This window comes from Malus sylvestris, chromosome 16 (assembly GCF_916048215.2).
Source record: "Malus sylvestris chromosome 16, drMalSylv7.2, whole genome shotgun sequence".
NCBI classification, from domain to species: domain Eukaryota; kingdom Viridiplantae; phylum Streptophyta; class Magnoliopsida; order Rosales; family Rosaceae; genus Malus; species Malus sylvestris.
In genome coordinates, this window is record NC_062275.1 from 17,262,486 (window position 1) to 17,287,446 (window position 24,961).

General features: G+C 37.5%; 3 protein-coding genes across 3 annotated transcripts; 2 read left to right on the forward strand and 1 right to left on the reverse strand.

Moving 5' to 3' along the window:
- Nucleotides 1–3,902: 3,902 nt before the first annotated feature.
- On the forward strand, nt 3,903–7,410 carry LOC126608861 (transmembrane emp24 domain-containing protein p24beta3). Its single transcript, XM_050276880.1, has 4 exons — nt 3,903–4,232; nt 5,845–6,031; nt 6,275–6,382; nt 7,093–7,410. Exons 1-4 carry the CDS (start codon nt 4,026–4,028, stop codon nt 7,224–7,226), a joined length of 636 nt encoding a protein of 211 aa, XP_050132837.1. The 5' UTR covers nt 3,903–4,025; the 3' UTR covers nt 7,227–7,410.
- Nucleotides 7,411–8,769: 1,359 nt separating this feature from the next.
- On the forward strand, nt 8,770–11,297 carry LOC126608858 (stem-specific protein TSJT1-like). The gene is made up of 4 exons (XM_050276874.1): nt 8,770–9,095; nt 10,047–10,287; nt 10,424–10,544; nt 10,861–11,297. The coding sequence occupies exons 1-4, from the start codon at nt 8,896–8,898 to the stop codon at nt 11,049–11,051; spliced, it is 753 nt and encodes a 250-aa protein (XP_050132831.1). The 5' UTR covers nt 8,770–8,895; the 3' UTR covers nt 11,052–11,297.
- Nucleotides 11,298–11,401: 104 nt separating this feature from the next.
- On the reverse strand, nt 11,402–15,650 carry LOC126608857 (meiotic recombination protein DMC1 homolog). Its single transcript, XM_050276872.1, has 15 exons — nt 15,477–15,650; nt 15,289–15,374; nt 14,816–14,907; nt 14,664–14,735; nt 14,493–14,531; nt 14,278–14,335; nt 14,144–14,189; nt 13,949–13,994; nt 13,490–13,551; nt 12,574–12,640; nt 12,396–12,488; nt 12,245–12,313; nt 12,088–12,166; nt 11,824–11,992; nt 11,402–11,683 (listed from the first exon to the last, which is right to left on the reverse strand). The coding sequence occupies exons 1-15, from the start codon at nt 15,491–15,493 to the stop codon at nt 11,641–11,643; spliced, it is 1,038 nt and encodes a 345-aa protein (XP_050132829.1). The 5' UTR covers nt 15,494–15,650; the 3' UTR covers nt 11,402–11,640.
- Nucleotides 15,651–24,961: the final 9,311 nt, after the last annotated feature.

The following is a 24,961-nucleotide window of genomic DNA, read 5'->3' on the forward strand; positions in this document are numbered from 1 at the left end:
AGGGTTTTATAGTGCAGTGGCCAAAAGAATGGGAAACAAAATGGACGGTGGATATTTTGGCAACCGTCTCTCGTTAATTTGCTTACTCAGTAACATTGTGACACGGGTTCTCTTGTCCACACTTGGTGGTCTGAGAGACGTAGCTCAAGCACACACCACAATGTGCTAGGTAGTGATTTATGAGGTCACATTGTTCAAATGTTTCAACTAGAGGGGAGGACATTTATATTGTAATTGCTCATGAGTTATGACTACTCTCTCCGAGTAGAAAGAAATTAATATGTTTTATTGCATCATATTGACACGGGATGTTACTGTAATGATATATCTTTATGAAACAAGTCTATCTCTCTCTCACAGTCATTACTTGCATTTGTTTGATTTGTGGGCATTTGTTGTTGTCTTGTCCACATACATACATGGTGGTTTAAGAGATGTGGCTCCCCAAACACAACACAAAGAACAAGTTATAAATCTTATCACTATAATTTTTCAAGGTTTAACTTCTCTAATATTTTCAGTAATGCAGCTAGATTATTGCATGCCCAACACAAAGAAATTCTAATTAGCACAAAGTTGAGCTTTATGTTGCTGTGTTATGATTGTATGTATATATATATATATATGTGTGTGTGTGTGTGTGTGTGTGTGTATTTTGGCACTTTGTTCTATATATCAGATTAATTAATATGTTTTAAAACATTATGGCAAGTGAAAATCGAAGCATAATTTTCATCAGCTTCTTTGTTATAGGTTTTGTTAGAAGTGGTTTTGATTCGTTGTTCATGTAGCTGTTTAAGGTCCCTCTTGACATATGTATTTTTGTTGTTCTTTTAATAAGTTTACCTTATAGTTTCTTCACATGATAGCAATGCTGAAATGAGATTGATTGTGTGATTTTTTACTAGAACAAATTAAAAATTAAAGCATCAATCATTTATAAATAAGAAAAAGATGTTTTTATTTTATTTTTTAATGATGAGAAGTGGATAGTCCGGAATACATCTTTACAAATGGAGCTTACTAGAAACTTCAACCCGCGCTCTGCTGCGGGATTGAAAATTGTATGGAAGATTATGTTTGAAAGATAAGAGAACAATTCATGAGTTGTGCAATGGAAAACATAGCATTAGAACACTCCAACAGAGGAAAAAAAATTACAACCAACCTTCATTAATTGTCGATGGAATACTAACAACAAAAAATTTCTTTGTTTTGAAATCATTGCCAAAGATTTTCAAACTCACGATCATTAAGCACGAGATCATCTAGAAGAGGAAGGAGCAGTCGTCATTCCTTCTGAGTCTCATAAGTTGTGCCCACTGCATTAGGTGTCCCTGAAGCAGCACATAATTATGTAAGCAAAAAAAAAAATTCATAAAAGACCATTGAAATCAATTTTCAAAATACAAACATTTAAGAAGCTTAAACCTGAATCAAATGTCACTATTCGATAAAAATAAACTCAATATTTACTAAATGAATGTAGAACTTGTATTGCATAATATGCCTACTTCATATAATTGCTAATAAAAGGAAAAATTCCTTATCCATTGCTTTCATTCTCACAATACAAATAAACCAACGAAGGATTAAACTCTTAAGTGAACTAATCAATGTCATTATATATTTACTAATTGCTATAACTCAAAAACACGGAATTGTCTTTAACTTTTTTTCTCAATTCTCTATACAATAAATCATAACATATAACAAAATTGTATATTTATATTTATTTATTATTTCTATACTAAAACCGGGTGTACTGTTGACCATCTATCTTTTCTTCATACAACCCCATTGTTCCTATTTGCCAATATAAAATACACACAAAAAAGGCAAGGAGACCAATACCTACCATCCAAGGATGGAGCTAGGATTTTTTTGTTGAGTGGACTAGTTGAAAATGGTACCATAAAATCATTTTTTTTTTTTTTTGCTTATATAAAATATATAATAATCAATATAAAAGAACAACAATATAATATAAACTATTCTCAAAATCATAACCCTAACCGATAAATTCAAGGACCATATAAATAATTAACCTACTAATTAAATCAAGAATAAGTAAATAAAGAGATTAAGAACGTACCAAATGTGACATCCATTGAAAAAGTGCAACAGAAAGTCAGGAATTGCAGAGATAGGGATTTAATTGTGTATTTAAAGAACTTATTAATCTTTTCTTGAGTAAGAAGTATAGAGGCTAAACTACATAAGGTAAATGGTTTTTTCCTTTAAAGAATAGAATAAAGGGGGACTAGAGATACAACTAATTTATCATTTTTAGAATAAAACTAGGGGTGTGCTATCCACACACCCCATTTAACTTCTCACACACCCCTTGATGATTTATGTCCGTTGATCTTCTTCAATTCATCCGATCCGACGGCCGAAAATTAAAAAGGTGTGTGAGAAGTACAATGGGGTGTGTGGATATCACACCCCGTTAAAACTATTATTTACTACCTCTCCTCTACTAAATATACATTAATAATAATATGTATTGAAATTGAGTAGGCTATAAGCATGAGTTTACAAAAGAATAGATCTATTCACAAACCCATTTTTACTTCCAACACATCTTTATTAATATTTTGTCAGTGATAATTTTCAATTCATTCGATCTGAACAACCGACAATTAAGAGAAGTGTGTAAGAAGTAAAAATAAGTGCATGGATAATACTATCCTTACAGAAAACCTCCTTGGGCTACAGCCCACCTTAACCTTGTGAATGGCTACGCCATTGCTACCATCCCATTTAATAACATCCAAAGTCATTATGTGGGTGCTAACACTATTAATAAGACAAATGTCTATTTGTTAATATTGTTTGATATAAGCCTACCAAGAAAAAACATTTAAATCATACAAAGAGACAAACTTTTCACATTCTCTCACACCCAACAAAAGTCTGATTTAACGGAAGAAAAATCTCACAATGGGACAAATTTTTAAAAGCCAACAAATACTTTAAATAAACAATCAAATCTTTATGTATTGTGAGATGTAATAGTGGTGGTTGTTATCATTACAAAGTAATGAAAAACAGAATGGTCAACGGTACACCCTGTTTTAGTGTAAATAATAAATAAATATAAATATGTATAATAATCTTGATCACAATTGGAAAGCTGCACTTGTTTTTTCTACATGCAGAAAAAGTAGATGATAATAAAAAAAGGAAAACTAATGAAAATGACTTGAAAACTTTGAGTTTTAATGATAAGGACAAAATAAAGGGTAAAGTGAATAGTACCATGATTGACTTTTTAGTGTAAAAATGTGGTTTTTCGTTAAAGTGAACAGTACCGGGAGCTTTTCGTTAAAGTTCCCAATAAAAAAAGCAGGGTGTTTTGTCTACATGCAGAAAAAGTAGATAATAAAAATATGTATAATATAGTTGATTTCATAGGAATTGATGTGAGATGAAAACATGCTTACCTCCAATCCTTGACTGCCTAGTTTAACTAAATGGATTTGAAACTTTTCTTCCATCTTCAACTAATCAGAAATACTTGTGCAATAAAAAGCTAGACAAACTGATGAAATTGCCACGACAATTCACATTTCGAGATCAAAAAGACTTACATAGGCATACTTGGCTATTGAATATACTAATGAAAGATGGAACCCAACCCATAGAGTAACCTCTAGTCAACTCAAACTTATTCAAAATTCGACTCAAACTTGGGTTGAGTTCGACTAAATTCAAGTTAGCCAAACCCAAGTTCGAGTCGTATATGCAGACGACATACAGAATGTTACACAGGCCCAAAACTAACAACCAAAGGCCAATACCACAAAGAAAATCCCGTAGGCCCAATGATACTAAGTTGAACCGGCTGCTTACGTGGCCCGAGTGAGCGACGTGTCAAGGACGTATAGTCAATCGCCACGTATCAATCTCCGTTTCCACCGTCCCTGCTTCTTCTTCTCCGTCGTCTTCCTCTTCTTCAACTTCAAGCTGTCGTCATCGAGTTTGAATCTCTCAGACCCCAAAACTGAAAAGACAAAAAAATGGAGGGAAGCGCGAAGGGTTTGATGCTGATTGGTCTTCTTCTCGTGAGCTTCGTCCGAAAGATCGCATCGCTATCGGTGACAGTGAACGATGTCGAATGCTTGTACGAGTATGTGCTCTACGAAGGCGACACCGTTTCGGGCAACTTCGTGGTCGTCGATCACGATATTTTCTGGGGCGCGGATCATCCTGGCCTCGACTTAATCGTGAGTTCTGTTTTTATCTTTTCACATTTTATCCCCAAACCGCATTTGCATCGAAATTTTGCCAAATTGGGTTTTAGGGTTTATGCAGGGGGCTAATTTTGGGGGGTTTTGTGAGTTGTGGAATGGATCTGCTTATAGATTGTAGATTTTAAATTGTTTGGTATTAAAATTTGTTGGAATTTTTTGAAGATATCGATTTTTGAACTAAAATTGGTAATTGAAGCTGCAATCTTGATGTTGTAAGTCAAAGCCAGTTCTGAAGACTATTTGATATTCTTAGTTTATTGGTTTCGAAATTCAAACCCCCGAATCGAAAATATTGATAACTGATAAGATTATTAAGCAAAGGTCTGCTCTTTTTCAAGTGTTTGTAGCAGCATCAAGGAAGTAGACATAGTTCAAGTAGGTGGGAACCGATGAGAACCCAGGGAAGGTCTTGGAGAAATTGTCAAAAATAGGGCTACATTGGCTGTCTGAATATCCCGCTATAGTCTGTGCTTCAAAAAGAATAGAAGAAGTAGTGGATCGTAATGGTGACGGTCACTAATCCTTACAGGTGTGCTTAGTAGGGAGAACCCGTTTCAGATAGTCACGCCTCTCTCCATCTTGCACAAATTTTTTAAACAACCTTGTCTTTGATTTTAGTAAAACTACTGCTCAAGATTTCCACTTTGTTTCCTTCCTGGATTAATAATATTCTGTGGTAATTCATAAAATTGGTAAGTTAAAATTCAGTTTGGTTGTGTCATTTAAGTTGAAATTTATGTTAAATTTTATTATTCGAACCTTCAAAGTATTGCTAGATTTATTTCAATAATACTACTGCATTAGACATATACTTGAGATGCTTTGCTTATAACTTTAAATTTAGATGTGGAGTATAGGGGTTTGAACCATTGTGATACTGAATGCATGCAGTACTTGTAAAATAGATTATGACAATGTGCATCATTAGGAACCAAAATGTGGTGTTATATGAAAATATCATGTATCCAATTTTATAAGAATTATTAGTTTTCAGCTGCAAATAATTTGGATCTTATTACGTTTCACTGTTGGGTATGTTTATATTCACCCAGTTTTTCCATGGCGGCAATTTAAGTTCTTGCTTAAATAAGGGATTTTGACATTGGATAATTGGACCAAAAAGGGGTGAGGTTCTTGTTCGTAAGAACTAAGAACTCAAAAGAGTCGGTTCATTACATACCTATTCTCTACTTTGTAGCTTGGGCACTATGACTTCTGTTTTCTCTAGCTTGGTATTGGTTGGGACTTGGGTATTGCATAAGAGTGTAGGAAATGGTATCTGGCTAGATTGGAGTTTAGCGAGCAGATTGTTAGTGATTTTTGGTCTTTGGAGGGCAGGTTCGATATTTGTTTCTTAGAGTTGGTGGGTTGAGAGGGATCACCAAGCATTTGAAGGCATGCAACTCTCTTTCTGTAAATGGACCAAGAAGGATTATCTATCTTTCCTTCCTCTTCTAGAGATTTTGTTTTCTTAACATCCTTGATTTTTATTATCGTATGCTTCTTGTCTGCATTGGCTGCACCTATTCTTTCAAATAAACTTTTACTTGATGAAAAAAATTCCTAATGGTTGTATTTTTTGCAGGTGACATCTCCTGGTGGTAATACGGTGCACACTTCGAAGGGAACATCTGGGGATAAGTTTGAGTTTAAAGCCCCAAGAAGTGGGATGTACAAATTTTGTTTCCACAATCCTTACTCAACACCAGAGACTGTTTCCTTTAACATTCATGTTGGGCATATTCCCAACGAGCACAATATTGCGAAAGATGGTTTGTGAAAATCTCTGTCAATATGTTTTCATTGTGTTATTTTCTTTTCAACTTTCGATATGCAATTTGAAGTAATTGTTGTCCTGAATGGCCAAAAGGAAAATACTTTTCCGCTTTAACTGTCAACTACTATGAATTGCTTGCTGAAGTATGTTAGTCTCAGTAACACATATGAGACTAATTTCAGTTTTTTCTCTGCCCCCCTTTGATTTTCTTTAACCTTTAGATGTTTGTTTGTTGCAGAGCATCTAGACCCTATAAATGTTAAAATTGCTGAGCTTAGAGAGGCGTTGGAATCAGTTACATTAGAGCAGAAGTACTTGAAAGCACGTGATGTTCGACATCGTCATAGTAAGTTTTGGTCTCTCTTTACCAAGAAAATTGTCAATGTTGCAGTCATGCTATATCATTATAGTGTACTGCAATTAGATCTATGCCCTATTTGTTAACGAGGACCCTTGCTCCCCACTTTGTGTGAGCGTATGGGAATTTCTTGAATTTTAATCTCTATATGTCCTCATTACCATATGTATCTGTGTTTACAATATCTTCTGTTTGATTTGTTTATTATTCCCTTTGCAATTCTATACTCACATGTTATGATGCTAATAGTAATACTTAGTTATGCTTTGATAAAACTGAAAATATATCTTTGCTGATAACTATCTACTGAATGTGTAGTACTGTACAACCCGCGTTTAGCTAACTTTTCAAATATTATTTCATTAGATCAAAATTTTCGACAGCTTATTTTAGGTATTAACTGAGATGGTAATAAAACGTTGAGTCATGTGCAAGTGTTAAAATGAATGCTGGACCGATGTGGGCTACTTGGTTACTTTTGTGATACTCCAATGTTGTTGATTGTGTGCATAGGTTATGAAGTCAAGAACTCTCATGACAACCATTTTACAGTGGCTACCCACATATCATTAACCTGCTTCTTGTTAGCTCATGCCAGTACTAAGTAACGAAATAATGCGGTAGATAATACATCCACGTTTTAGGACCTGGTAACATCTTATGATTCTGATCACATTCTGTTTTTGTGCCTGCCACAGCAAACGAGAGCACAAGGAGACGGGTTGTGTTGTATACGGTGGCAGAGTATCTTGCGCTGGCTGCAGCGAGTGCTTTACAAGTCGTATACATTCGCAAACTTTTCAGCAAATCGGTTGCATACAATCGGGTTTGAGCTGCTTGGGTCGTGCCATTGTCTATTTTAACAGCAGGATGAGCCTTATAGATTAGTTCAGATACGTCTTTTGTGTAACATGTTATGAAAAGTTCATACGATTTTGGTTGTCTGGCACTTTGAAATGTCATGGAATTAGTTAACTGCAAAATGACAAGAATAGCGTGTTGCTGATTATCCGAAAGGAGCTTCTTATTCTTTTGCCATAAAAAAAAAAGGGAAATGAGCTTCTTAATGCATGCAAGAGAATTTCCCAGAATAGCACTTACGTAAATGTTCCAAAAATAAATAAATATTTGTTATTAGCACTCTAAAAAAATCATTACGTAATTCAAACTTTCTATAATTAGAAAGAGAAATACACTTGTAAGTAAGAAGTGTAGAATGAGATTTTTGGAGTACTAATGACAGTTTACAAAAAAATTAGACCTAAAATCAATACCAAACAGACCCTAAGCTATCACTGCATGTGGTTAGTTTTAAGTTTTAACTAGATACTGAACTTTTTACAAATACGACATAGTTTTATTCATAGATCAGGGAAGCATACAATAAAAACAGGAGAGTGTCCCGAATTGAATCTACAGTCTCCATCGAAACCAGTTCGAACATTTTAATGTATGTTTGTGCTACGCATAACTATGCCAAATAAAATTTGTCTTTAAAATTATAGTAGTGCTCGAAAGGTTATATTTGTATATTGATTGATATCACCAATAATGCATACATGCATACTATTGAAATAAATAAAGTAATAATATAGTTTGTGTTGTAAAATTAATTCTGAGAGCAGGTGATACTTGAGACAGAGAAGAAAGACAAACGGAGAAAGAATGATTCAAGTGTGCGAGAATTGTATGTTCGCACTTTAATTTTATATTTTTATTTGTACTAATCATGATTTCTAAGTAACCAAATCTATGAGAATTTGACTTCCAGATTCTATTGAAATTCTACGTTAAATTCACACGATTATATTTTTAATAAACACACTCATTACACTGGTATGCTTAATATAGATATGTGTGTGTGTGTGTGTGTTACAAATTATAGCTTAATACAAGTAATTATTTGATACGACAAGTAATACAAAAATAGTCAACTCAACTTAAATGCATTGAACCCAAATTCCAAGGTGGTGGATTTGCTTGTGGAGATAAATAAGGTGATATTTTTAGTAGTCTTTTAGAACTTTAAAAGAATATATGACCGTTAATTGTCAACCGTGGTCATTTTTAAAAGAAAACTACAAATTAGTGTTCATGTACATTGATATATGTAGCAACTAAAATATTACAACTCAAAAGAACAAAGAAAGAATATTATTATTACAAAACCTGTCTGCCACTAATTATTGCAGAGAATTTACTCGTAAATGTAATTGTAACCAATTTCCCGGTTTTGGCAAAACCAATTATAGTCAATAGAAAAGATATTTACTGGCAAGATAGGAACAAATAGTTGTAATTTGTACAAAGTAGTAAGGGTAACATTGGAAGACCAAAAGTCCTTTCTAAAAGCTTATAATATTAATCGGTGATTAACCATAGAAGACAAATTATCAATTTTAGATCATACATCCAACTCTCTCTCTCTCTCTCTCTCCCTGCGTTTATCCGCCATTTCTTTGTGTGTGTTTGACTCATCGATAAACTAAGCGATCCAGAAAATGTTGGCAGTGTTCGACAAGTCGGTCGCCAAATGCCCGGAGGCGCTGCAGAGCCCTCAGTCCGGATCAGCCTCCGCCCTGAAAGATGGGTTTCTGGCGCAGCAGTTTGCTTCTGTGCATCCTTCCTCCGTCACTGTTAATCTTGGCGCTTCTGGTCTAATCGCCTACTCTCTCGACAGACAGAACCCTCTTCTTCCAAGGTACAACATCATTGAAGATCATCTCTCTTTTTGGGAAAATTAGTGAAATGGATAATACCCTTTAGAGAAAACAACAAATTAAGACTGCCCATTTCTTTGTTTTTGTAGTTTTTGGTTGATCCGAACTCGATGATTCCTGGGTCGGTTTTTTTTTTTTTTTGGTTAAAATAAACAAAGTGGAAGATACCCTTTAAAGAAAACAAGAAATTATGATTGCCCATTTCTTTGTTTTCGGTCGTTTTTGTAGTTTTTGGTCGATCTTAGCTTTTAGATTCGTGGGTCGTTGGCTTTTTCTGTGTGTGTTTTTTGATCTTAGTTTTGGTACAGATTGATATCAGTTTTTTGACGATCGGAGAACGTTGGTTTGGATTAAATCTGTTCCAGAGTGTTTTCATGTAGTTTGACAAAAAATAAAATAAAAATTATGTTTGATCATATGTATTTAGGCCTTATTTGTAAGAAATCGTGAGTTTGGCCATTCAATTTAATTTGTTTATCTGCTTTTATTATTTTTGAATTTTGTAAAGGGCTTATAAAGCATGATCTGCATAAATTTGGTGATGTAGTTTTACCTCCTGTAAATTCTTTGTTTTTTTGAGAAGGACAAAGAACATATGGTTTGTTTGGTGGAGATTTGGAGCAAAAAGACAGTTTTAACTCTTTGGCAATATCCTCCTAGTAATTTAAGTATAATCTCATATATTAATTGGACTGAGATCATAGCTTTATTGCTTTTCATTCATTTGAATGCCATTTTTTTTAATTGTTTTGTAGTGCAGAAGATTGATTCTTATGATTTTGTTGTGGTTAATGATCACTAGCTTTGGAATTGCATTGAGAAATTAACTCCGACTTTGTTCTCGTATCAATTCTCTCCAAAAAAAAAAAAAAAAAACGAAATTTTCTGTTGCATTTAATGTTTGACATATTCATTCATTGTATGTTGGTTAGGTTGTTTGCGGTTGTGGACGACATTTTCTGCCTGTTCCAAGGCCACATAGAGAATGTTGCTCTTCTTAAGCAACAATATGGATTGAACAAGACAGCCAATGAGGTGATCATTGTTATTGAAGCTTTCAGGACTCTGAGAGACCGAGGTCCTTATCCTGCCGACCAGGTTGTGAGAGATATCCAAGGGAAGTTTGCATTTGTTCTCTTTGACAGTGCTTCCAAAGCCACTTTTATAGCTACTGTGAGTAAACCTCCTTCCGTAGAATGTATCCTCAATCGGCACTTGCCCTTCCTTGTTTACTTTCAAGTTCTTGTGATCTCTTTCTTTCCACTGGTCATTTGGTTTTGTAGTTGAGCCAACCCCTTTTCTTGTGCAGGATCCTGATGGGAATGTTCCATTCTTCTGGGGAACTGATTCTGAAGGCCATCTTGTTCTTTCAGATGATTCAGAAGTTGTGAAGAAGGGCTGCGGGAATTCTTTTGCACCATTTCCTAAAGGTATATAACTATAACCAAATGTATTAGGCCCGATAGAACAAAATGTGTAGCATTTCCACGTTGTATAATGTTTCGGCTATATCTCAATCGTGGAAGAATATGATGCTACAAATGTAGTATGGAATCCATGGTTTTGTGTATCAGAATTTGGAATTGATTCACATGTAAACATGTAATGGATCTCTCATCTTGCTCATTGGGATAATCTAGGTCTTTTGTCTGCTTACCTTTCTTGTTTCACATGGCATTGCTTTCCTTTGAATCCTCGGTATGAGAGGTAGACTGCTAATAACTATGTGGGTATTGTTCCTCTCAGGTTGTTTTTTCACTTCCTCTGGAGGCTTGAGGAGTTATGAGCATCCCCACAATGAGTTGAAGGCGGTGCCACGTGTGGATAGCTCGGGTGAAATGTGCGGAGCAAACTTCAAGGTCGATGCTGATACTAAGAAGGAATCGAGTGGCATCCCAAGAGTTGGGAGTGCTGCCAACTGGTCGTCAAATTACTAAGTTCGTAACTAATTTCACTGAGAAGGCTATTAAGTAGGCCTCGAATTAGTTCTGATCTGACTTTTCTCTATCATTTTTCCGTAATGAGACTCCGTTTGCCTTAATATGGCTACCATAGTTTATATGGTTATTGAAAATTTGAAAGTAAGATACGATTATGTAATTGCTCACTATCAAAGCAAAGCTGTAACGGCCCTTAGAACCTTATGGCATAGAACATCAAATAATACTGCTTGCTAGATGAAATTGTCTCTCGTACTTGGGGGCCGATCTTTTCCCCGAAGATTCTGAGTTGATTCGGGAGAAAGAAACACAAGAGATACATTCAAGAACCGTGTAATGGAAGCATGTTAAAGTGAAGTAGATGATTTGGTATTCGACTAGTAAATTCTAACATATGTTGTAGCTACTGCACCATGTTTATGCTCAGCAAAATTAAGCTATACCTCGGAGCACAGGCAAGAGTGAACATGCTCTCGTGCGCCAACTCTTAGGAAAGTTACTTCGCGTGTCACTAAAGTTTTGAACCAATTTACGATTATATAGATAGCATCTCCATTGCCTCTTGTGTTGACGAAGGCCGTCAACTTCAGTCCTTTGCATCAGCAATGCCTCCTGCGGTTATCTGAAAAATGTGCGTTTCTGTCAAGAATAACAACGAATGAATATAGGCAGTTCCTGCAATTTTTCGTCATCTTGGATTTACGATCATATTCTTGCTATAGATGATGAGGACAATCAGAAAATTCAAAGTGTAGACTCTGTGAAGGATATTGCTTCAGCCTCGGGCAGGTTTGGGGCATCAAACACCTTGCAGACACGCTGTTCGCCTTTGCCTTTCCTGAACATCAGCCTGATTGTTGCAGCATGGGCAAGCACATGTCCTCCTGCTGGTTTCTTTGGGTCTGATATGAACACTCCGCCACCAGGGTCGGCTATCACTGCACAATTATATGATTCACCAGTAAGCCCTGAGCTTTTTTATTGATTTCAAAATGATTTGAGTACAGAAAAATCTTCAAAAGTCGGGCGTTACCTTGGTTGGTCATGTAGACAGCAACGTTGAACTCCTCAGCTATCTTCGTTAGTCGGGAAAGCATCTGAGCTAGTTTTTGCTGCATATAAAAGTTTTCTCATGTCAGAACAACACCAAATCTAAATCTAAGACATTGCAGGGAGTCTTTGGAGCAGACCTGACGGTCTGCAAGCTCTCCTCGTCCTGTAAAGTCAACTCGAAAGAGGGCAATCACCGAATCCACAATCTGAAAAAACATGACGATATGAATCAATATTCCTGGACTGTTGATATTTGTCCGTAAAGAGTTTCGGTTAGTGAAGTCTTACCAGAAGTCTGAATGGCTCTTCAGACATTTTTGCAGCCAGACCAAGAAGCAGGTTATACTGATGCTCATATGTATATGCACGAGCATAAATGATCTTTGCAGCAGAAGAAAATCGGTTAGTTCTGAAATATAATCGCTCGCAGCTTTAACTGCTGTATATGGAGAAAATGAAAGCTTACATTGTCCAGGACAGCTCCTGGATCCAAGCCAAATCTTTCAGCTATTGGCACAATTCGATCAGGTCGGCTGCAGGTGCATATGGTTAAGAAGACAACATACTTGAATTGAACTAAATTGGATTTGTTTAAGCTAATTCTAATTTTGTTCATTTTTTCATCGAAATACGTACATCTTGTGTTTGCTTTCCTATCTCTATCCATTTATATACTTATCCACACTAATGACCGGAGCAATCTAGCGAAGATCACAAAAAGTGACCGTTTTCGCTACCTAGGATCTATCTTGCAAGAGAACGGAGAATTAGATGGAGATCTCAACCATAGAATACAAGCTGGATGGATGAAGTGTAAGAGTGCATCCGGCGTGTTGTGTGACCGTCGTAGGCCACTGAAGCTCAAGGGAAAATTTTATAGGACGGCAATAAGGCCAGCGATGTTGTATGGCACAGAATGTTGGGCGGTGAAGCATCAACGTACACAAAATGGGTGTAGCGGAGATGAGGATGCTTCGTGGGATGTATGGGCACACGAGAAAGGATAAGATTGGGAATTAGGATATCCGAGGTAAAGTAGGAGTAGCCAAAATTGAAGGAAATATGAGAGAAAATCGGTTCCGGTGGTTTGGACATGTGCAAAGAAGGCCTACTGACGCTCCGGTTCGAAAATGTGACTACGGGACAGAGGTTCGGGGCCGAAGGAGTAGAGGAAGACCTAGGAAAACTTTGGAAGAGACCCTAAGAAAAGACTTGAGTACTTGGATCTAACGGAGGACATGACACAAATGAGCGCAATGGCGTTCTAGGATTCATAGGCCGACCCCACTTAGTGGGAAAAGGCTTTGTTGTTGTTGTTGTTGTTGTTTCATCGAAATACGTTGTACGAAATATTAAAAGAGATGGACAAACAGAAAGGATACAAGGTTCCTTCAGTATCAATGTAAGCAACTTTTCCATTCCCTCCCTTCATGTTGGTGGGAAGCTGCAAAGTAATAGACAATCTCAGTCAGCAAGGCTTGATGCGTATCTTCTGATATTCGAGTTAAAACTCATATTCCAATATGTGATATCCTGGCATTACGCCTTAGAATGTTTGGCGTGCAGCAGTTCGAAAACCACAATTATCACTAAACCACACAGCACAGCACGATTATCAACGGATCATATATAACCCTTATAGCAAATCAAAGTCTATCATCTTAGATTCTTAAAACTAATGCAAGAAAAATTGTGAATTGCTGTCAATAGACGCTGACATTTCAAAACTCTACTCAAATCCCAGACTTCTTTTCGAGTTAGTAAAAGAACCTGACAGAGTTCTACCCAATGGCTAAATGATTTCCCTGTATGATATGAAATAACTCAGGAGAGAGAGGAACCTGTGTAGAAACGCAGAGAGTATGAGCAAGCTGTGTTTTCCCACACCTGATATCAACATTTTATATGGCAGTAAAGAAGTTCGTGTCAAAATATTAGAATTGCAATTGCAAATGAAAGCTTCCTAGTTTCGATACAAGCAATGGACGGCAATAATGCATCAAAGAAACAGTGCTATATATGACTAATGTCCTCACCGGAATTCTCCAAACGCTTCCGTGATCGACATAGTTTCAACTCCACCTTCATTTTATTTTCACACAAATTACCTCAAACAAACAAGTAATCACAATAAACCATACCAGATTGAATAACTAACAGCGAAAATTACCGCCTAGAAGTTCATCAAGGGCATGGCTTCCGGTTGTAATCTTAATCACCGACTTTCTCTGTACACAAAAACAAAATTCAACTTCTCAATTTTACATTAGAGCATGACCTCTGCTCTTGATAAATCTGTGCGAGAGAAAGAGGACTTAATCTGACGGCTCAGATCTACTGGATTTGCATAGAGTCAAATCACAACTATAGCAACTGTGAACTTACTTTGATCAGAGCGTCACTTCCAGTAATATATCCAAAGTTCTGAAAAGCAAAAACATAAACGAAAAAAGTACAATATGAAAAACAAAACTAAGGCTAGCAATCGCAGAAATTCAAAGAAAATCACACATGAATGTTTCAAAATATGGAAAATCTTGAGTGCTAAGTGCTAACCACTATCTTTTCAGCAGCTTCGCATATCTTATCAACTTTTGCCTCTGATAATCCTTTGATTCCAGTCAAGTTCTGCCAAACAGAAATCGGAGTAAGGAAAAGGAACTTTAACACGCACAGATTAAGAAATCGGAACTGAAATTCGTTTGTACCTTCTTCGTATGCATCATCAAGCCATTGCAGGTGTAGATCCCTGCATCCTGAAGCTTCTTAATATCTCCGGCATTGATTCCCTGAGCAATCACTGCACAAAACTCGCTTTTGAGGCAAATATCCCTCAAAATTTACGTCTAGTGTGAGAATCATATGAAACTAATTCTATTTCACCAAGAAATTAAACTTAATTACTTAAACGAAGTGATACCCCTAGGATTTGAGGAGTTTTTGAGAGAAATAAAGCAAATCCAACAGAAATTAACAAATGAGAGGCAAAAAGGTGAAATGGAATTCGATAACAGAAACCAATCGAGCTAGAAACAATAAATATTCAAATAAATCGAGAAAATTAGTTTTACGATTTCGATTTTCCTAAAATTAAACGAGAACACTGTTGAAACTGTAGAAATCGAGAATTGAAGTACGTAATCGGAAAGTGAACGGAAGAGAAGGTCGTGAGGAAGCTTACACTTGTCGATCGCTTCGAACAGGTCCTCTTCATCCTCAATGTCCTCGCGCTCGACGAGCTGCAGCTGCTGGCTCTGCTCTTCGGCCCTGAGCATCATCGCAGATAAAGTTAGTCGTCAACTTCAGAGAAGAACACTCGGTGACTCGAGCTGAAAGGAAGAAAATGGAGCTTTCAGATCTGCGATTTACTTGAGAGTGGCGAGCATCTTTGTTGTGGTTGAACGTTTGAGTGAGTGTTTGGCTTCTGGGAAACGAGAGAGAGAGGTTTGGATTTTTTAAATGTGGAGGGATGTGAGGAAGGGGTTCTATTTAAGGGGCGGGAAGAAGGGAAGCGAAGAGGCGTCGGTTTTTTTTTTTTTTTTTTTTAATTTTGGTCTTTATGTTTTGATAACTCCTCAATTTAATCCTTTATAATTCAAACTCGTACTTTTGCCACGTCAATCATAAGTGGGCCATAATTATGCCACTTAAGTAAACTTAACGGTTAACTACACAATACATAAAAACAAGAGAAATTGGAGTAAATAGTGAGTTTCCGGGAATAAGGTGGTGACTTTTAAGCTTTAGGGGCAATTGAGAGCGAAATCGAGTTTCAGGAAATAAAGTGTCTATTTTTGAGTTTCAGATGGCAAAGTTGGATCAAAATCGAATGTCAGGTAGCAAAGTGGCGACTTTTCAGTTTCAGAGGACACAATGAGATCGAAATTGAGTTCTACCTGCAACACTTAGAATTATAACTGCTCAAGTGAAGTTCGACCCGAAAGGTGTGATAGGGCGCTCAAGGGGGCTTCCTCTAGCTAAACAAAAACAAATTACAAATTTTTTAAAAACAAAAGTTTGTTTCCTAAGTAGTCGTTGATAATTATTTCATTTTTTGTTGAAACCCTTTTTTGTTGTTATTTTTTTTTCAATTGAAATTTTGTTTAGTAACTATTTCAATTTTCAATATTCAGAGAAAGAGACTAAAAACTAATTTCTTGATTTTTTTTTTTTAAATTTGACTTTGATATTTCACTATTTTATTTTCAATTTTTTCAATTCTTTTTTTTAAATTGAATGTCACATCTCGGCTCGGGGCGGACCACATCCCGGACCCGCTCCACCACCGTAGCACGATATTGTCCGCTTTGGGCCCCGACTACACCCCCACGGTTTTGTTTCTGGGAACTCACACGAGAACTTCCCAGTGGGTCACCCATCATGGGAGTGTTCTCGTGCGCTACTCACTTAACTTCGAAGTTCCGATGGAATCCGAAGCAAGTGACCCCCTAAAAAGCCTCATGCTAGGTAGAGATGAGAATATACATATAAAGATCACTCCTCTGGATGATGTGGGATCTTACAATCCACCCCCCTTAGGGGCCCGATGTCCTCGTCGGCACACCACGACCAGGGTTAGGCTCTGATACCAAACTGTCACATCCCGGCCCGGGGCGGACCATATCCCGGGCCTGCTCCACCACCGTAGCACGATATTGTCCGCTTTGGGCCCCGACTACACCCTCACGGTTTTGTTTCTGGGAACTCACACAAGAACTTCCCAGTGGGTCACCCATCATGGGAGTGCTCTCGTGCGCTACTCACTTAACTTCGAAGTTCCGATGGAATCCGAAGCAAGTGAGCTCCCAAAAGGCCTCGTGCTAGGTAGAGATGAGAATATACATATAAGGATCACTCCTCTGGGTGATGTGGGATCTTACATTGAAAGTAGTTATATTTTTTTTCCCCAGTTTTCCAAAAAGTGAAAACTGAAAAAAAAACGAAATGGTTATCAAATGGCTAAATCAAATGACTGAAAAAATTTAATTTGTTTAAACAGTTTCCTCCTTGCTCATGTTAATTCTACCACTCATTTGAATTGTTTCATTTTGGCATTCCACAGTAGTTCAACTGCATTTGATTTTTATATATAGAAATCAGACAATCTAAGTTTGATTTCTATAGTACAAATTGATACAATGATGTGAGTTTGATAGATATTTCTCAAAAAGTGAGTAATTTATTTTATCAAACTCAAGAGTTCAATATATTGGATCAATAATTGGAATCACCCTCATAAACTTAAATTTTCTAGTTTATTATGGGAGTTTGATTCATATTGCTGACACACCCCGACCCGGGATGTCTACCAGGACTCCTAATCGAGCTTTGCTGGCCGACACTTGGAGGGTGACGAAACCATAAAGTATGATGATGTGGAAACATGTGAATAAATTTAAACCTAAGAGTGCCTAAATACCAGAATGCGCTGGTGAGCGAGAATGAACCCACTTCACATGTGACGTTAAAGCATAAGCAAGTACAGTAGAGTGAATTAAGAATCGTACTCTCGAAATAATCTCCAATACTAAGAATCGCCATGAATCTTCGACTATAAGAAAGCTCAGCTAATAAAACCTCGAGGGTGAAGCCAAAACAAGGGTGAATGGCCCTGGAAATGAAATTTTAATAAAAACCATATAAAACATTATAACCCCTTGCCACAACACCTGTATAGTTTCCAGAAAAATCATAAATATACCACAACACAACATCTCATCAGCAATATCAATAATCATGTGATTAATAACACATACTAGCACGCAAGTCGGAGTCACCTATGGTGACCTGTACGACTTACTCATATCTCATCACATATGCTAGCTCATCACATATTTCATCACATATGTTAGCTTATCACATATTTCATCACATATGTTAGCTCATCACATATTTCATCTCATATGTTAACTCATCACATATTTCATCGCATATGCTAGCTTTTCACATATTTCATCGCATATGTTAGCTTATCACATATCTCATCACATATGTTAGCTCATCACATATTTCATCACATATGCTAGCTCATCACATATTTAATCACATATACTAGCTCATCACATATTTCATCACATATGCTAGCTTATCACATATTTAATCACACATGCTAGCTTATCACATATCTCATCACATATGCTAGCTCATCACATATTTCATCACATATGCTAGCTTATAACATATCTCATTACATATGCTAGCTCATCACATATTTCATCACATATGCTAACTCATAAGTCAGAGTCACCTCTAGTGACCTGTACGACTTATCCATAGCTCAATAAGTATAACTGCACACGAGTCGGAACCACCTAAAGTGGTATGTACGACAAGACTGGGTGTAAATAAATACGCTTAAGTGCTACGATCACGTGAAGACTGTGCGAATAATCACAGGTCGCCTACGAGTCGGAACCACCTATAGTGGTCTGTACGACAAGACTGTGCACTTACCTTGGATCCAAGGTGAGCGTAAGGTGCGGGAGGTGAACATCACATGAAGGACTGTGCCCTGGCCACGGGCGGGAGCACTAACACCGAGGTGCATGTTTATGAGCTCTAACTGTATCTATTGTAACATATACGATTCATGGGCAACCGGTACGACAGTGTCGAAGTTGCCTATCATTGCAACCTATACGACAAGGTCGAAGTTGCCTAAACATACATGTAGTCATACCAGAACCCCGTTATTTTAGCTAATACCATAAACTCACCTGAACTTACCTGGGTGTCCTGCGTCCACCTTTGCACTTCAAAGCGTTCATAATACTTGTGTGCAGGTAATATACACATGGATATGCCATAATGCAAATCTAAAACTCAACCATATCATAGTATTTTTCCAATACACACACACACACACACACACACACACACACACATATATATATATATATATATATATATATAATGTGGCATAAAATGCACAATCTATAACGCCCTACTCCCAAATTATTTATTTTTGGAAGTAATTATCGAGGATAAGTCCAACTAAACACTAGTTTAATTAATTATTATTACTTACGTTTCCTTATTTCAATTTCTTGATTCCTTCCACATTGATTTATGACCAACATCCAATCACTAAAAACATAAGGTTAAATCTCATACTTTTAACAATTTCCTTCACATTGCTTAATTCCCAAACAAGGTTTTTGTTTCAATTATTGTATGGCTGCATCTAACGTCTCGTTAGACTACCTACGTACCATGAATAGGGATCAAGCCATTTGTAGTTCATATTAGTACTTCAAAGCATTCACAGTAATTATACACAATAAGCAATTTATAAACGTTGTGGAATTATTAATCACATATATATAATATACGATAAAAAGGAAAAGACCTACTTACCTGAGGTCCGCGCTACAACTTCCTAGCACGCATATCAAGGCATCACGAACCATCGTCGCCTATGACCAATTATCAAATTACATCTCAGAGTTCGTACCGATAAAATACACAATTTACATAAAACACATCCCTACATAATTCAATTCGGAAGATCTGCATCATGGATTTCTGATCTGTTGCTTCCAAAGATCCACATTATACTTCTAGAACAACATCCTAAAGTTCCATTACGATCCAACGGTCGGATCTCCGCCAATTGTCAAAACCAAGTGGCGGTTAACCTTTTATTTTATGAACTTACAAATCCAATTTCGGGAAGATCCGTATATCGGAATCCTGATTTGTAAGTTTCTATGGTCCTCCAATAGTACGTACTATAACGTATTAAAGTTTGGTGACAATCCAACGGTCGGATCGTCGATTCATACAACGACCTATTAACGTAACGTAGAGAATTTAGATTCCAACAATCAACCTACGTCATACAACTACCAAAACTGAACTAAAGGCATCTAATTAGCCTAAGAATAACATCGACGCCCCCTGGCCACTTGCCGCCGCACCAGCTGTCGTGGATGGCGGTCGGCCGCCCCGACTTGCCAGAAAATCCAACTATTTCAAAAAATTATCAAAATTTACAAGAATGAAGATCTCAATGAGTAGAGTAAACTTTATACCTGTGGTCAAGTCCAATTTGGCCCGGAAGAGCCCCAATTTTGCTAAAACCCGTCGGAAACCCTAGTTTTAGGTGTCCTTAATTCGGCTCCATTGCAACTCCGACGCCCCTAAACTTGTTTGGGCTTTGTTCCTAAGCTTGAGGGGAGTATTTTGGTGGTGGTAATTTGATGAAATCATTTAAGAATTTGGTGAATCTCGGCCAAGAACTGTCTCACCCACAAGTGCGATTTTTCCTAAAATTACCACCAAATTCCTTCTAATTTTGGATGGAAAAGGAAGAAGGAAGGTTATGGAGTAGGTTGCAGGTAGTGGGAATGTAAGATCCCACATCGCCCAGGGGAATGATCCTTATATGTATATTCTCATCCTTACTTAGCATGAGGCCTTTTGGAAGCTCATTGCTTCGGATTCCATCGGAACTCCAAAGTTAAGCGAGCTTGTGCGAGAGCAATCCCATGATGGGTGACCCATTGGGAAGTTCTCGTGTGAGTTCCTAGAAATAAAATCGTGAGGGCGTAGTCGGGGCCCAAAACGGAGAATATCGTGCTATGGAGGAGTCGAGTTTGGGATGTGGTGGGGGCCCAGGCCAGGATATGACAATTTGGTATGAGAGCCTAACCCTGGCTGTGGTGTGCCGACGAGGTCGTCGGGCCCTTTAAGGGGGGTGGATTGTAAGATCCCACATCGCTTAGGGGAATGATCCTTATATGTATATTCTCATCCATACTTAGCATGAGGCTTTTTGGGAGCTCACTGGCTTCGGGTTCCATCAAAACTCCGAAGTTAAGCGAGTTCGCGCAAGAGCAATCCCGTGATGGGTAACCCATTGGGAAGTTCTCGTGTGAGTTCCCAGAAACAAAATCGTGAGGGCGTAGTCGGGGCCTAAAACGGACAATATCATGCTATAGAGGAGTTGAGCCTGGGATATGGTGAGGGCCCGGACCGGGATGTGATAGGGAAGGTTTGAATCGCCGAAAAAATGGACGAATTTAGCAGTGTGCTTGTCGGGTTGAGCAAGTCAAGGGGGAAACCTGGTTTTTCCCTCCTTCTCACCTTCCCTCATTGCCGTTATTTTTCTTCTCTCTGGTTGGTCAGTCTTCTTTCTTCCTCTCATCCGATTGGGCAGCAGCCCTTCTCTTATGCTCTTTCTCTCGTTCCCCCTTCTTCTTTCTCTTCTTCTTCCACTTTTTAAAATCACTAAATGATAAACAAAATATAATCATTATAAAAATGTATAAAATATATAAATAGTGACTAAACAAAAGTACTTCTCGGGTTTATAGTTCCGTAATGTCGAGTACTTCAAGAAAACGCTAAAGGATTAATTCTTACACCTCGCTATACGTTGGTCAACAGAAGTCAAGACCCTCGCCTCTAAGGGCATTTTCATAAAATCACACTTTTAAAATTTATAAAATGTAAAATTTGGGACGGGATGTCACATTTCTGTGGAGGTAATTCTCCTCATAAGTGTTTTTGTTAAAATTTCTTTCACTATAAACACGTTGAAATTTTACTAAATCCAAGTGATTTAAAAAAAAAAATACTTATGACTACTTCTTAAAAGATAACTAAAAAGTGCTTACATAGAAAGTTTGTTATGACCCATAAACACTTTTACATTTTTTTTCGCAACACTCAATTCGAAGCACAAGTGCTTTTGTGACACACCCTGACCTGAATCAGGGCATGCTAGCCGTCACGTGAGGGTGACGTAGCCATATGCACATTGCAGAAGCAATAATGATAATAGAGAAAACTAATAAATAAAAACCAACTCATAAGAGTACTAGTTAACACAAGTGCTATAATATGTGTGAATACACAATCAGAGCATAAGTAGTCTAAGTTCAGTCCAGAAAATAAGTACTAATTAAACGACACCCAAAGATGCCCTACATTTGTGATAGTCTGTTAGAACCTCCAATCAATCCTCGTGAGCCACCAACGAACAAGCTTATCTAAAACCTGGAAGGGCGCAAAATAGAAAGTATGAGTGGGCAAAAATAAAGTTTTTCAAAACCATTTCATTTATCAAATGCTCTAACCCTTCGCCTTAAAACATGTATAACTTTCCCATAAATGGAATATATACGTAAAACATGTATAACTTTCCCAGAAATGGAATATATATATATTCAAATCATGCTTCACTTATCCATATTCATAAGTATGTCATGCCAAAATATAAAACAAAATAAGTAACTCAAGTGAAAATAAATTCATGGATAAATAACATATTAGCTAGAACCATTGCAGAGATCTGTACGGCTGAATTTATAGCTCATTAGTCAATCTAGCCGGAGTCACCGTAGGTGACCTATACGACACGACACTGCACACGAGTCGGAACCACTATAAAGGTCTGTACAACAAGACTAGGTGTAATATAGTTATGCTCAATACTATGCTCTCATGATAGTTGTGCGATAAATTGCTAGTCACCTACGAGTCGGAACCATCTATGATGGTCTGTACGACAAGACTGTGCACCTAAATTGGATCCAATGTGAGCATATGGTGTAGGAGGTGACATTATAAATAAGCATGTACTATGTCTCTGGCTAAATCACAATCACTCGGGGTGCAGGTTTATGAGCTCTCAATCACGTGTCACATTATCAATATCTCATACAACAAAACAATACTCACCCGGTACTTAGCTGAGTGTCCACGACACCAATTCATATTATGCATCATATACTAATTCATACGCTGAATATAAATTTATATGCATGGCATTTCAAAGCATACTTTCATTTAAACACATTTTCTGGGAAAATATCAAGTATATAAATATATACTGAAAACCAAAAGCCCACACACTAGTATGTCGAAGGGTTGTAACCCCCGAGTCGTCCTTGACTGCGCTCGTCCTCGGGAGAGGTCTCACCTATATGCGAAATAACTAAATAAATGTTATTTAAAGCACATAGACAAAACTAGTTAATAACTTCTCATACATTGCTCAAATGGGATGTTTGAATAACCAACGTGATCTACACAACCTCACGAACATCCCCATATTTTTAGAAAAATTTTCCAACCACCCATGCGCCGGTGGAGGCACGACAACACTCTCGGCCACGTGCAGGGAATCCTAACGGAATCCCTAATTGCCGTTAGGAATATTCCATCAAAATAAAGGAATATTTCATCCAAATTACCTGACGCCATTACCCTCTGTTAGGAATATTCCGTCAATTTTGACGGAATATTCTTCTTTCTTCTCCGATGAACCTCGCCGGTCGCCGCCTTCGCCGGAAAACTAGAAAATGATAAAACCTTAATTTCTCTTCCATTTCTCAACCAAATTTCATGAAATCTTAACCAAAATGAAGCTTAGGACTAGAATAACACAATCTTACCAATTTCAAGCTCTAAAAACCACGGGATCTCGTTGGAGAAAGCACGACGATTCCGGCCAAATTTTAAACTCGCCAAACTCGACTTCCCAACGTCCAAAACACTTCGTTTTTCTTCTCCGAGCTTCGTAAGGACGTTCTAAAGCTTCCTAGAGGCTTAAAATCTTATAAAAACTTCACATTTATGTGTGCATGAATAGTACCTCGAATCTGGGTTCTCGGAAAATCGAGGGTTTCATGTCCAAAGAAAGGTATGGTTGTGATCCTTAGCTTGCCAAGAACTCAAAGACACCAAGTTTAGCCTTAATCCGTGAGTGATCAAGGGGTTTTGAAACTAGTCTGTACGTTGTACAGAAAATGGAAAGAAACCCGAAATGGAGGAGAGAAAGAGTGTGTCAACGGGAGAGAGAGGGAGAATGGGTGTGTGTGTTCACATGGGTCACCTACCAAAACCAACAAAATCTTACTTCCAATTGGGTCCAATTAATTAGGAATTGAACTAATTGGTCCTCAAGCTTAAGTCTAAACCACACTCCACAATGAAACTCAACATCCAAGGTTATATAAGTAATTTCACGTCGTCGAAAATAAATATTTTGGGACGGGCTGTCACATTTTGGTTGTCAGAATCACTCATTCAAAACAGTCTCAAGCATACCCCTTTTTGGCGTACATGTCACATGCTCCTAGACTACTTAAAAATGACTTAAAGGAGTGACTAAAAAAAATTTCTCATTCAACTGCAATTAAGGGAAATTTTTATTCCATGGCCGCTTCGCACTATGTTAAGGACACCACACCATGCTTTGGCTCTTTTTTTTTTTCCAACAATTTGCTTTTGTCACATGTCTAGGGAAAGGTTCGCGTAGAGCATTTGTTTGTGTAAAACTAACAATATGACACACAGACCAAGTACTTAAAAACTAAATATAACTTTTCGTGGCTTGTATGTTGATGCGAGCATGCCAATTCGTCGTCGAGCTCGATCGGGTGAATAACTTCGATGTGGTGGTGGTGTGGATGCACTACTATTAACACCTAAATCAAGCAACTAAGGCTGAGGAAATGACCTATTTGCCTTGAGTTCTACAACCAGTAGGCAAAGTTATGAAAATCATTGTGAAGCTTTAGGTCTTGTAAAAATATAGGTTCTCCAAACTAGTGTCAAACAGTATGGGCAAAGATACTTAAAGAAAATGTCTTAACCATGAATGTGGTTTAGTCGTTTGCATGTCACAGAAATAGTCAAGCATAGAATGCCTCACTCACCAAGAAGACTAATGAAGCGACCTATTTCGACAGAAATATCAAAGATAATTCGTTGTTCAAGAATGAGGTTAAATAGCCAGCCACAAACTCAGAGAGAATCCCTATCTATCCAGTCGATTGAGATTCCTAACACAATTTGACAGCTCCAGCCCAGCCTATCTAGCCGGTCTCCTTCATTGGTTACTT

Bases quoted from the DNA above. Each gene is read 5' to 3' on its own strand.
- LOC126608861 (XM_050276880.1), top strand. From the start codon at position 4,026: ATGGAGGGAAGCGCGAAGGGTTTGATGCTGATTGGTCTTCTTCTCGTG. The intron at 4,233-5,844 runs GTGAGTTCTGTT...TATTTTTTGCAG, and splicing joins ATCCTGGCCTCGACTTAATC to GTGACATCTCCTGGTGGTAA. The intron at 6,032-6,274 runs GTTTGTGAAAAT...TGTTTGTTGCAG, and splicing joins GCACAATATTGCGAAAGATG to AGCATCTAGACCCTATAAAT.
- LOC126608858 (XM_050276874.1), top strand. From the start codon at position 8,896: ATGTTGGCAGTGTTCGACAAGTCGGTCGCCAAATGCCCGGAGGCGCTG. The intron at 10,288-10,423 runs GTGAGTAAACCT...TTTCTTGTGCAG, and splicing joins AAGCCACTTTTATAGCTACT to GATCCTGATGGGAATGTTCC. The intron at 10,545-10,860 runs GTATATAACTAT...TGTTCCTCTCAG, and splicing joins TTTTGCACCATTTCCTAAAG to GTTGTTTTTTCACTTCCTCT.
- LOC126608857 (XM_050276872.1), bottom strand. The intron at 14,190-14,277 runs GTAATTTTCGCT...AATAAAATGAAG, and splicing joins CCTTGATGAACTTCTAGGCG to GTGGAGTTGAAACTATGTCG. The intron at 11,684-11,823 runs ATCCTTCACAGA...AGAAACGCACAT, and splicing joins CTGCCCGAGGCTGAAGCAAT to TTTTCAGATAACCGCAGGAG.